General features: G+C 40.2%; 3 protein-coding genes across 3 annotated transcripts; 1 reads left to right on the top strand and 2 right to left on the bottom strand.

Annotated features, from left to right (window-relative positions):
- Positions 1 to 23: 23 nt before the first annotated feature.
- On the bottom strand, positions 24 to 3,629 carry rbp7a (retinol binding protein 7a, cellular). The gene is made up of 4 exons (XM_052051912.1): positions 3,088 to 3,629; positions 2,152 to 2,330; positions 1,973 to 2,074; positions 24 to 831 (listed from the first exon to the last, which is right to left on the bottom strand). Exons 1-4 carry the CDS (start codon positions 3,158 to 3,160, stop codon positions 775 to 777), a joined length of 411 nt encoding a protein of 136 aa, XP_051907872.1. The 5' UTR covers positions 3,161 to 3,629; the 3' UTR covers positions 24 to 774.
- A 155-nt stretch (positions 3,630 to 3,784) lies between these two features.
- On the bottom strand, positions 3,785 to 8,201 carry nmnat1 (nicotinamide nucleotide adenylyltransferase 1). The gene is made up of 5 exons (XM_052051724.1): positions 8,114 to 8,201; positions 6,829 to 6,964; positions 6,551 to 6,734; positions 5,740 to 5,864; positions 3,785 to 4,507 (listed from the first exon to the last, which is right to left on the bottom strand). Exons 2-5 carry the CDS (start codon positions 6,941 to 6,943, stop codon positions 4,107 to 4,109), a joined length of 825 nt encoding a protein of 274 aa, XP_051907684.1. The 5' UTR covers positions 6,944 to 6,964; positions 8,114 to 8,201; the 3' UTR covers positions 3,785 to 4,106.
- On the top strand, positions 8,196 to 12,399 carry lzic (leucine zipper and CTNNBIP1 domain containing). Its single transcript, XM_052051836.1, has 7 exons — positions 8,196 to 8,310; positions 8,633 to 8,758; positions 9,111 to 9,246; positions 9,967 to 10,065; positions 10,167 to 10,262; positions 11,414 to 11,489; positions 11,569 to 12,399. The coding sequence occupies exons 2-7, from the start codon at positions 8,658 to 8,660 to the stop codon at positions 11,622 to 11,624; spliced, it is 564 nt and encodes a 187-aa protein (XP_051907796.1). The 5' UTR covers positions 8,196 to 8,310; positions 8,633 to 8,657; the 3' UTR covers positions 11,625 to 12,399.
- The last annotated feature ends 304 nt before the right edge of the window (positions 12,400 to 12,703 follow it).

Below are 12,703 nucleotides of genomic sequence, written 5' to 3'. Positions count from 1 at the left end.
AAGTAAAATAATTAATGCTAATATTTTGATTGTATTATTTATTTGTATAAAAATACATTTCTTGCAGAAATACCAACATTGGAAATGGTCTTCATTTTTAAAAACGTTGAGCTATTGCAAGTAATCAGTTCTGCTCATAAAATAAATATAATAATCGTTGAACAAACGGATTTTACTGGCCTCTAATTTCAAAACTAGTTTTTCATCAATTTGATGAACAGGATTAGTAGGGTTGAAAATGGATGAATATGTAATGAGGCATCAGTCATCATAACGGCCCTTTGAAGGAAACCAGAACTGTGGTGTAGCCCGCAAAAACAAAACAAAAAAAACAGTTTGACACCCCTATTTTCGTTGTACCGGATTAACACATTGAGACAGTTATGGCACGTGGGCCATACTTGGTCCAATCTTTGGTTTGAGAGTAAATGAAGTTTCCAACAGAGATCAATAATGTTGGTTTGTTTTTTTACATCGATCTCCGTTATTACAGGTGACACGAATGCCCACGTGTAATATATATAAAAGACAAGCCACAGTTATACAATCAAATGGAGAGATGTATAAATTAACATAAAATGCTCTTCTTTTTGTCCCTTATGAGCTGAACACACTTGATGCAGTGGTAAACAACAGTCATGCACCGTAACTACCATACGTACATTTGTTATGTTGCTGTACTGCTCTCTCGTGGCGTAGTTTATGACCATACAGCTAACACAGGAGAGATAATTTCTTTCTTGTAACGTCCATTTTTTACAATTGTCGTCCTCTTCAGTCATTGACCTTCTTGAACACCTGCTTGCAGATTTCCCCTTCACAATAAAGCTCCTGAATATATGAAAATAAGATGACATTACATTTCGTAATACAGTGGTGCCGTCCTCTGCTGACGAAATTTATTGGTTCTGGAAGAAATTTCTTAGCTCGAGCATTTTGTAAGTAGAGACGCGTTTTCCATGTAAATGCCCTAATTCGTTCAAAGCCCCCCCCCCCCCAAAAAAAAAAGAAATTCAGGCCAAAATGTTTCCTTCAGCATAGAAATGGATCAAAATATGTAAGAAATACAGGTTACAATTAGGTTATTGCGCAAGAAATGGGAGTTGTGCATAATGTAAAAAACTAAGAATAGAGTAAATAATCAAAATGATGGTCATTTAACTGACCTGGGTCCTCATATGGTTTTTTTGCCGTCTTTAGTTCATGATCTCTCTCAGAAGTGTATTTTGCCAGGCGTTTTTTTAAAGAACCGATCCAAGGACGTTTGCTTTTTTTCGTCTTTTAACAAATAACGAATGGGAGTGGGGGAGGGGCTAGAACTACAGAAGGAGAACCAATTAATTTAAGGTGGCAGAATTGATGTATGTCACTTCATACATTGCTTCTCCTCATTCGGCACGTGGTTACACTGGAGTCTAACCCAGCTGACAATGGTTGAGAAACAGGGTGTAAATAAATACCAAAACAACCATTCATCCCAATGAGCAAACCACAGTCTTTAAATGAGCCTAACATGCATAGTTTTGGAAAGGAAGCCAGAATATGCCATGGAGGAAGACCCAGGATGAGATTTGGGCCTCGAACCTCAGAAATGTGAGGCAGATGTGTTCCGCCCTGCTGCCCCATAAATGACATCATGTAACCTTTTATTCATAAAAGCCGGTATTGTTGCTATGGGTCATAGTTGGTGAACTATTATATACAGTACAGTACAAGTATCTACAGAAAGCGATTGCGTAAAGGGGTGGGGCTCGGCGCAATGAAGAAACCATTATATTTGGTCGAGTTCCAAGTAAAGGTGTTGAAGTCACTTTTCAATGTTGTTGACACGGCAAGATTCCTTATTATTCTTCTCAGTAAATAATGTACACATTTATAAACACGATCACTGTCTACTGTAGATGAAGTAAAACGATATACTGTAGTACAACATGAATTGTAACAGTTGCTTTGTGTGACGGCAAAGTCATACCAAGTGAAGCTTGTCCTCTTCAATCCAATGACACCACCCCCTGTTCTTCTTCTCACCTTTCTGTTCGCACACCAGCTTGTTCCCCTCCCACCTCACCACAGACTGCGCGGCGCAAGAGAAAAATGAGACAGCTCACCAAAATGCATTGCAAAGTCGTCCATTCGACCAATCGTATTCACCTTCATGTGCCTGTTGTCTAAGCCCTCCGAGAACTCCTCAAATTCCTGACCCACTCGGAAAGACACGGTGTAGTTCCTGAAGATGCTGCATGTTTTGATGACGTAATGGTCGCCCTGCTGTTCTATCAACTTTCTTATCTTCAGCTTCAGAGCGATCTTTCGAATGCAAGGGCTGATATCTGGGGAAAGTGGACATGTGTTGTTAATAGTGGACTAACATACTAGGACACACTTTTTAGGCCTTACTAAAACTAGGCCATTGTGTCTGCGTCATTATTTCATGATATGCACCTCGTTTATTTCTATTGTCCAAGAGGCGTTTATCAAGAATAACCTATTACAGTGGAAATAAAGTCTTTACACCAATGTTTAAATGCCAGGTTTGTGTGATAGACTATGAGACCGAGACGAAGCATTTAAAACCCTTTTCCACCACAAATGTGGCATTTAGCCTGTCCAACTCAATCGGGGAAAAAAAAAATCAAGAGGCGAAGTAAAAATAACTGAGATAATGTGGTTACACAGATGTGTATAACCGCTTCGAAGTCGGATGTGGCTGCGTTCAGAAATAACCAGTCAGGTTCAAACTCGTATTTAATTAATCAGCACACACATGCCACCATATAAAGTGCCTCTAATGAACTCTGAATATGTTCCAGGATTTTAGGTACTGTACTATTTCTGTCGAGCAGAAGGCTGTACGTTTTTGTGCACCGGCTTGTATTTGGAAGTGTTCATAAATAATTCCGAGAGTACATAGATTCACTTTCTGCATGTGGGTTGGCCGGGTGTCCCAGTACATTAACCCATATACTGTACAAATATTGTACAGGCTAAACAATCAAATTTCAAAAGGCTCAGGCAACAAACATCACTGCCAGACAAAAAAAAAATCAGTAGTCAATCACAAGAAGATATTTGAGCCAGATATCTTACCTAATGCAATCATGTAGCCTTCAAAATTGTCATTGCTAAGCATGTCCCAAGTGCCACAGAAACTTGCAGGCATTCTTGGAGAGCCTTTTAATGCAGTCAAAAAAAAAAATAAATAAAAAATACAGGAGCAGGTTTGAAGCTACTTATTCAAAGACTTCTCAACTGGCGGAATTAGAGTGGGTGAGTCCTTACGGCAGCTCAGTGAAAAAGGGAGTCGCTCATGGGAGGCAAGTTCAACTGGTCCAATTATGTAGGTCAATTAGCCATCAATGGTTGTGTGGCAAAATTTTGCAGGCACTCACGGACATGTAGATCATACGCCACATATTTCGATAATATATGCTGAGGGGGGAAAATGGCTGGAACTACAACTAGACATAAGCACTCGCTACTTGTTATCAGCAGAAGATAAATGTTTTCGCTGGCTCAAGGCGCAAAATGTACGGAATGCAATTTTGTTTTCTTGTCCACGACACAGGTGGAAGAGACACACCCACCTTTAAAGGCCCCCCAAAAGAAATAAATATTGGCTGCCACCGACATGATCTGAGGCATGCAGATTTGAAAAACAAACCCCCTCATGTTTTTTTCCTCCTCCCTCCAGCAGTTTAGAGCCTTCAATGACCTCAACACGCACACATTTGGAAAGCTTAAGCACCTGAAAACAAACAAAAAAACCCCCACAACTTTTTCCAAGTTGAAAAAATAGGTGGCTGTTTTATTCCATTTCAACTGAAAATAAGTGCCAGGCCAATCCATCAAAATAATGCGTGAGGTCCATCAGGGATGTAATGACCAGTCATTTCCGTTACCTTTTGTTCATGAACAATTCCTGATTGCCTGTTCAATGATGTAAGGTAAAATGATGATGAAAGTTTGAACTTTGGTCTGAATCATATCCCAAATAAAATTGATCTCAATGGGAAATTTAATTTTGAAAGATGCCCAAATCAAAAGATGTTATGGAATAGACACTCGTCAAAGCTGCAATAAATAGTGTCCGTTCACTGCAAAGGTTTTTAACCAGATGGGTCACCTGCATATTTTTGCAGGGGTGCAAGAAGCACACCAGCGTTGCTCTGCTCGCTCTCGGCACTATAGAGATGGTTGGCGTGTATGTATCGAAGCACGTCGTCCGGCAGCAGGTACCTAACACTTTGACCGCGGCGCAGAGCCCGGCGCACATGCGTGGCAGAAATGTCGTTGGCCACCCACTCGGGCACGACGTGGATGTTCTTGCGATACTTCCACAGCATGTCCGACCGGTTGATGAACTTATGGGGGTCGGCGCCAACACGCGTGACGCACACTAGGCCGAAGCGGCCCACGATCTCGGCGATGTCCTCCTCCTTCCACAAGTTGGGGACCCCGAAGGACTCGAGGACATCAGCACCGCAAAGCAGCATCAGGTGAGTTGCTTCTGCAATTTGAGTGGATGGTTTGGTTACGTCGAACGTTTTTTTTTTTTATATTGTTTTTTGCTTTAGCATTAAAAATAAATGTTACACACAGGCACTCGCACACACACAGTCACTGCCTACCTCTCTCTCTCTCTCTCTCTCTCTTTCTATATATATATATATATATATATATATATATATATATATATATATATATATATATATATATATATATATATATATACATAAAAACGTATTTATATTTTTTAATAAAATTAAATGACATAAATATATATATATATATAAAATTAAATAACATATATATATATATATATATATATACACACACATTTTTTTTAATATATATATACAGAGAGAGCGAGAGAGGTGGGCAGTGACTGTGTGTGTGCGCGTGCCTGTGTGTAACATTTATTTTTAATGCACAAAAAAAAAACTATATATATATATTGTGTGTGTGTGTGTGTGTGAAATTGAGAAAGTGAAGTGTTGGGAAGACTATACAGGCTATACAGGGGCACTGAAGGGTCAATTAGCGGTTCAGGCTTTTGTGGCAATTTAGGGCAGGCACTCGCAAGCATGGGATATTGTCACACATCACCTCGAAAATGAAAAGAAACACCTTATCTAAAAATACAGCGAAACGTGAGCACCCATCGCTTACCATCAGTCACAAGGTAGAAAATGGATGGATGGATGGGTTTTTTTTGTGCAAATATTAAATACTGCAGCTTTGCTTTTGAAGGTGGAAGAGGGTGCACTACAACTTGACTGATGTGTATTAATGATAAGGAGGGCTCGAATAAAATCAATAAATTGCTTTGTACTTTCCATTTTTATGATGATTAATTTACGTCCAAATGATGATAATTAACTTTGTCTTTCATTGAAAAAAAATGTAGATGTCACCAACAGTGTACCTAACGTGAGTCTCCTGCCTGACTTCCATGCAGACAGCATTCAATTCCAAGTGAGCGATGCTGTCAATGTGAGCGTGTCCCAACCGATTGATTGGTGGCCAGCCTAAGGGTAAGTCCACCTTCCACCTGAGGTTAGGTGGGATAAGGAGCCTTTCACACTGCACTTGTTTTGTGTGATGTCCGCCGCTAAAGTTTGCCATATTGGTCACTGGTTGCACGCATATTTGGCCACGCAGTTCAGCATTCATTGTTGATTTGGCATCAAATAGGCCCAATAACACGAGCACAATCGAATGGTCTGTATAATAACCTACCTCTTTTGTTGTGATATGATGCACTCTCAACATGATTCTCCTCAATGCGTCTCTTTTTCGCATACTTGACAGTGTCCACATCATCAGCATCTTGCTTGGCTGCTGTTAGTTCTGAGTAGTGATGCCTGAGTAGATACAGAACATAAATGATGAAAGTTGTTAAAGGCGTTAAGACTTTGCAAAACTGACTTATAAATGAGTTGCGCTACCCTCCGTCATCATGATGCCGTCCGTATTCAGCATTGACGTATCACCGTACATTTTCAAGGTCAATTTAAGATTCTTTTCGTCGTCTTTAACCCTTTCATGCACTCTGTAACCTGATAACTTGATAAGCTGTCCACTGTTGTAACCGCTGTCCCTGAAAGGGTTAGTCTCGACCGGCTTTATCTCTCCGAGCTCTTCCACCCCTACATACCTGCCCAGTGCCTCAGGTCAGCAGACCAGATGCTACTGGAGGTGCCCAGGATGAAGCGAAGGCTCTGAGGAGATTGAGCTTTTTCTGTCTGCCGGTCCCGCTCTATTGAATGCCTCATCTTAAACGTGAGGCAAACCCCCTGTCTGTCCATTGTTAAAACTCATCTTAAAACGTGTTTTTATTCTTTGGCTTTCAACTCATGATGACACTTGGCATTGTTTTAACATGTATTGTGTTTACTCTTTTGATGTTATTAATTATTGTTTTTCAATGATTGATTGTTGTATCCATTTGAAATCCTGGTAACAGGATCTATCATATAAAGCAAACGTTAGAGCAGTGAGGGTTGTCTTTGAGCCAACACAGTTGAAGTAAAGTTGTTAAACCACTAACCGAATCACTTTGGCTGTCTCCACCCACTCAGGCTGCGAGCTCTCCCACGCATCCGCCGTGATCCACTCGGAGTTCTCTGTTGCCAGTCGGGCCATTTTCACACGATGGAAAGCCTCAATCAGTCCCTTCTTCTTGTAGCCATCCCCGACCGCAGACACGATGCCTTTCACCACCTTGTAGCGACCTGACTCAAATGGAATTTGAGTACATTGTGTCAGAATAACATGGTGCACACGCACCCCCCCCCCCCCCCCCCAACAGACCAGATGTTACTCAACCTGTGTCCTCCAAATAGTCCCGCGCCAGTTCAAACATCCTCAGGTGCATGTTGGTGATTGGGTTAAAAGACCCACATGCCAGAAGGACCACTCTTGTTCTCCTCTCGTCCTCCATGCCTCATTCTGAGGGGTTAGCCTTTAAGAGGCAGAGGTGTTTGTGAGGGTAGTAAGCACTAATGACCCACAGCACAAGATTATGGGTTTGAATCTTGAACAGTAAATTCAAGCAGAAATGTCTAAATGAATGACTTTTTGGGAGGTCTTTAATAACAGACACGTCTCATACCTCTGAAAGGTTATACAGTAGCAGTCAAAAGTTTGGAAACGTTTTTTATTATTTAAAAATAGCCTGAATAGTAGATCAATACTTAAGTCATTGACATAATAAATAAGTATTAAGGAATAGTTGAACAAAAATGTTAGTCAAAACAGAATGATGTTTAATAATTTACATTATTACATTCTGTAAATCTGAAAATGCATGCATGGGATGGATCCTGTCAAATAAATTAAATCTTGTAATATCATAACTTCTTAATAGCCAAACATTATGCATTTTTTATCTAGTGCCAAAAACATTTTCAGTCAAAAAGGGAAACTACGAATTCTCACAATATCCCTTTTTCACAATATCCCCTTTGCTTGAAAAAAACAGATGAGCCTCATTACATTAACACTTAAAAAACACGTTTTTAAAAGTGTAAAGGACCAAGTTAAACACACACAAATACAACTTCGGTCGTGTGGTATATGCCTTTAAAAACATTATTTACAAAAGCTTAGATTTTTTAAAAAACATAATAGAACGACTGTTAGGTTTTTTCAATCTCATACTACAATAATCAGAAGTGTGTTATGCTGAAATTAACAAAACTTGAAATGAGTTTTTTATTGGTTTTATGTTTAGAATGTCATAAAATGTTAACTGGCAATGCGGTGCCAAGTTTGTCCGTCTGCTTTACAGTTTTGAGCTTTGAATGGTTTTCGAGTCTTGCTTTCGGGTTCCTGTGTTGGGTTTGCATGTTCTCTCACCAAGGTTTGCCTTCCTTTCGTATTCCAAATAAAAGTTTTTAGGTTAATTCGAGACTCGTGCTAGCAATGATGGGAAACACCGCCAACGTTAGCATGTTAGCTTAATTCCTACCCTAACCAAGAACGACTATTGCTCTGTATCTCACGGTAGAGGCAAATTAAAAAATACACTGAGAGCAAATACGGAGAAAGTGTAAATATTACTTGAATATGAATAATGTTGAATAAAATAGTTATAAGTACTGTTTTTTACCAGTCAACGTTATTGAAGCCAGGCGCACATCCGGTGTAAACAATGTCTATGGATGACGTAACGCAGAGGCCTTCCTTTCTGAAAGCTGATTGGCTCAGTTGACGAGGAAGAAGTCGCGAAAACCGCACCCACGTTTTTGAGCCGCGTTCACGATCACAAACAAACACCGACGAAACGCACGAGAACAAACACTTCGGGTAATAGTCGAGAAGTAGAAATCGGGTTTCATTTGCCACGTTAAAGAAGTAGATATGAATAATTTTATACGTTAATCGCGCTACGGATCCAACGTGTTTACGAACTGGTCACTCCACCTGTGAGCCGTTGTCCCATTTTTAGCATGCTATCAGTTTGTTCAGCTAACTCACAACTGAGACACAGTGGTTAAATCCCTGCGTTTGCTTTGTCGAAACGGTGTGTCGCGCTCTATAATGCGTACTTCAACCAAACTACAGTATAGTCCCTGTTGCAGGTTCACTTGACATGTAATAAACACATCCCTACCCTGTGTTACAACAGATTCGGGGTCTGGAAAGCGTTGAGAATGGCTTCTCGTGGCAAGTCAGAAACAAGCAAACTGAGACAGAATATGGAGGAGCAACTTGACAGACTGATGCAGCAGCTGCAGGATCTGGAAGAATGCAGGTGGTGAACGCAGATAAGAGTACAACACGAAACGTTTGATTTTCTGTGTCGGTACTGAAGCAGCTGCGCGGTCGCACGTCTGTCTCATACTTGTGAAGTTTGGTGTTCGCAATCTCTTCTGGCCTTCCTGTATGGAGTTTGCTCCAGTTTCCTTCCACATCCCCAAGACATGCGCGATAGGTTCATTGAAGACTGTTGTGGGTACGAATGGTAACTTGCCTGCGACCATTGCATTGTGTACCTGGCTTACTTATCATCTGGAACGCCAATCAATACAAGCGCCATAGACCATAGAAAATGGATGGATGCTACAAGATAAAACAGTCCTGATTTCTCAATGTATTTATTTCAGGGAAGAGCTTGACGAAGAAGAATACGAGGAGACAAAGAAGGAGACTTTGGAGCAGCTCAGTGAATTCAATGACTCCTTGAAGAAGATCATGACAGGAGACATGACTCTTGTGGATGAACTCAGCGGCATGCAGCTGGTATGCGCAGCGGACACACTCAGAAACTTGTGTCTTGTGATTTCAACGAGGCAAACCACTAATCGAGCAAAATGGCCCTCACTAAAGCGGCGTACATGCGTCACAGTTCTCACCAAAACTGATTATGAGAGGCAACATGTGCCACCGAGCATCCAGACTACTGGAAAATAAAAAAAATTAAAATAAATAAAAGACATTTTTGTGCTCAGCCCAAAGGGGAAAAAAAAGTATTACTTTGGCAGCAGCTGGTGGAATCTTGGTGTTTGTTTTAATGTATAGCATTTTATTCATCTGCGTTTTTGAGATATATTTTGTTGGTGGTCCTTGTATTCACCTCAAGCACTGTCAAAATTGAAAACCAAAAGTGTGTTTTTGCTCATCTCACAAAGAAATGTGTAATAGCCCATGGAGTCTACTCTGTGCAGTGTATGCACATTCTGGTTGCAAAAAAAAAAAAAAACCCGTGCCTTCTATATGATCAATGGCTCATTATGCTCAGCTGGAGTGGTACGACCGCACAACAGTACCCTTACATTATGGAATGCCTTTCCATACTTATTTGTCGTGTCCTTTTGTTTATCACAGTTGCTTATTATTGATGATACTAGGGTAGCCTGTACTACCGGAGACAAATTCCTTGTGCGTTCTATGTACGTGGCCAATAAAGGTGATTCTGATTCTGGAGTATTGATCCGTCCGTTACCTCTGTGTTTTGGTCAGGCCATCCAAGCTGCCATCAGTCAAGCATTCAAAACTCCAGAGGTGATCCGACTTTTCGCTAAGAAGCAGCCGGGACAGCTCAGAACCAGATTGGGAGAGGTTGGAACTGTATTTTTTATTTTAGGATTGTTTTTTTTTTTTTTTTTGCTGTTGCCTTGCGCGGTTTCCCCTCTGACGTCCTGTGACATTATTGTGCACAGATGGACCGTGATGTCATGGTGGGGAAACTGTCTCGGGATGAGTACACGCAACAGAAGATGGAGGTGCTCACAGCACTAAGGAAGCTAGGAGAGAAGGTGAATAAAATGAGCAGTGGTGGTGCCCCGGAAACAAAAATACCCTGCTAGAATCTGGCCGTATTAAAGAAAAGATTAAAAAAAAAAAAAAAAGATCTGAACATGTTATTCATGCATGGCTGGCTAATTGAACACTCCAGATGTGAGTGTGAGTGTGAAAGTTTGTTCGTCACTGTGTGCCCTGCGATTGGCTGGCAACCGGTTCAGGGTGTCCCCCGCCTACTGCCTGAAGAAGTCAGCTGGGATAGGCTCCAGCACCCCCCGCAACCCTTGTGAGGATAAAGCGGGTCGGAAAATGGATGGATGGAAAAGTAACTTTCAGAGATGAAAGTTTTTTGTTTTTTTTCCAAAAAATGTGAATTTAGAAAAAATGCATATTAAGAGAAAAAGTTTCTGAATAAAGTATTTGTTTGGCATACCAATGAAGGAGGTACGGTATTTCAAAGTTATATTACAAGATTTAAAAAGTAATGGTAATCTCTGAGCTCATCCGCCCCTACACACCTGCTCGGCGCCTCATGTCTGCGGACCAGACATTATTAGAAGTACCAAGAACAAAACTGAGACTCAGAGTTAATCGAGCCTTTTCTGTTGCTGTTCCCTCTCTTTATTACCGATTTCTTTTACTCTTTATTGTATATGTTAAATTGCTCCATGTACAGCACTTTGTATGCAGCGATGGCTGTTTGAAAGTGCTCTATAAATACAGTTGAGTTGAGATTCATTTTCCGAACCGCTTTATCCTCACAAGGGCCTCGGGGGGGGGGGGTGCTGGAGCCTATGCCAGCTGTCTTCAGGCAGTAGGGAGGGACACTCTGAACCGGTTGCCAGTCAATCGCGGGGCACACCGAAACGAACAACCGTTCGTGCTCACACCCACATCTGGGGACAATTTGGAGTGTTCAATCAGCCTGCCATGCATGTATTTGGAATGTGGGAGGAAACGTGATAACTACTACTGGGCCGCCCTATAATAATAATATTACAAAGTAATCCTAAATTGATTTTAATTTTTTTTATAAATAGACAAAATACAAAAATGTTGTTCATCTTTGCGAGAATCACATTCAATGTGTCGTACCTAGTAACAGAGTCAACCTGGCCTCATCATTGTAACTATTCTTGTTATTCTTGTCACTATTTGTTGACAGCTCACAATAGAGGATGAAACTTTCCTGGCAGAAAATGCCACAGCTACCTTGAGCCAGTTTGAAAAAGTGGTAACAGGTAAGTAAACGAACACTAATAATGCTTCTAAATGAAATGCAGTTGCACTTGCTGATTTTTTCCATCCTTCTTTTTTCAGGTTCTGAAGATAAAATATTGGCTTTAGCAAGTACCGGTGTGAAAACCAAAGCGTAGCCTCCATCATTTTAAAACATATATTTTAAGAATTTTTTTTCAAGGAGGAAAAAAAATGACGGTTGCGTTTAAAATTACAAATGCACTTTGGTTGTCGCTATATGCTTTTTTTTAAACAGTATTCCTTTATACGCCTTTGTGTATTTAATGTGTATGCTCTCTTAGGTACTAGAATAATAATATGAGTTGTTTTAATGTGTGGGGAAAACAAAGTTCCATTAGAAGTGTGCTATTGTTTGTTTGTGCCACATTTTTCACGGTTTATATATTTGTTTATATACATGTACACACTGCATGACAAAAGCATGAATGTTCAAGATGTGCGTTGTCATTGTGTGTGATGAGTATCGAGTGGCCATGTCACGTAGTATAAGGACCCTGAAAAGAGCATTAAAAAAAACATCCTAAAACAATGCCTTTTTTACATATCTGATTCTTCTCATATTTCGACTTCATACTTTAACTTATACATTAGTTCTTGTAAAAATTATGATGTTCATATTACAAATTAGAGCTCAATATCACTCAGTGAGTCCTTCTTCTCATATTATGACTTTTGCTGTGTACAATCATGACTATTGTAGTTGCATAACTTTATTTGAAAAATATTTTTAGGGTATCGTACAAGACTTTTAAAGTGTTGTTTGCATACAGTATGAAGAACGTTTGGACATAAATGATTGTGGAGCTGCATGTGAGCCTCAACTACTCCGATTCTTATGAAGGCGTATTTCTCAGTTTTATCCATCATCATTAAATCTCAGCATTTAGTAAATTTTTTGTGCCTTCATTTTTTGCTGCCTTTGATTGCAACATCAACTAAACAGTACTTTTAAAAGCATTGTTTTTGTCTCCATCAATATGACACACAAAGGTCGTATGCTAGAGATGGGCATCAGAAATACAGGGGGAGTGGGTGGATCGACAATTTTTCATCAGTGGTACTCGAGGGGCCACAAAGACAATGCACTTCTTAAGCAGATGTATGACAAAAATGGCATTTTAAGTATGGACCAAATGTGTGATTTAAAAAATCTGGCGGTCATCAGGCCTGGCTGTGGGTTGGTGAAGTCAAACTC

Source organism: Hippocampus zosterae, chromosome 2, assembly GCF_025434085.1.
Source record: "Hippocampus zosterae strain Florida chromosome 2, ASM2543408v3, whole genome shotgun sequence".
In the NCBI taxonomy this organism is placed as follows: Eukaryota; Metazoa; Chordata; class Actinopteri; order Syngnathiformes; family Syngnathidae; genus Hippocampus; species Hippocampus zosterae.
Note: the sequence above shows the minus strand (reverse complement) of the source record. Positions and strands in the feature narration are given on the sequence as shown.

Excerpts from the sequence above, each read along its gene's own strand:
- rbp7a (XM_052051912.1), bottom strand. The coding sequence starts at position 3,160 with ATGCCTGCAAGTTTCTGTGGCACTTGGGACATGCTTAGCAATGACAAT. Across the intron at positions 2,331-3,087 it reads AGGCTACATGATTGCATTAG|ATATCAGCCCTTGCATTCGA; the intron begins GTAAGATATCTG and ends CACTTTCCCCAG. Across the intron at positions 832-1,972 it reads AAGAGGACAAGCTTCACTTG|GAGCTTTATTGTGAAGGGGA; the intron begins GTATGACTTTGC and ends TCATATATTCAG.
- nmnat1 (XM_052051724.1), bottom strand. The coding sequence starts at position 6,943 with ATGGAGGACGAGAGGAGAACAAGAGTGGTCCTTCTGGCATGTGGGTCT. Across the intron at positions 6,735-6,828 it reads GGACTATTTGGAGGACACAG|GTCGCTACAAGGTGGTGAAA; the intron begins GTTGAGTAACAT and ends CATTTGAGTCAG. Across the intron at positions 5,865-6,550 it reads GAGACAGCCAAAGTGATTCG|GCATCACTACTCAGAACTAA; the intron begins GTTAGTGGTTTA and ends GTATCTACTCAG.
- lzic (XM_052051836.1), top strand. The coding sequence starts at position 8,658 with ATGGCTTCTCGTGGCAAGTCAGAAACAAGCAAACTGAGACAGAATATG. Across the intron at positions 10,066-10,166 it reads TCAGAACCAGATTGGGAGAG|ATGGACCGTGATGTCATGGT; the intron begins GTTGGAACTGTA and ends TATTGTGCACAG. Across the intron at positions 10,263-11,413 it reads TAAGGAAGCTAGGAGAGAAG|CTCACAATAGAGGATGAAAC; the intron begins GTGAATAAAATG and ends ATTTGTTGACAG.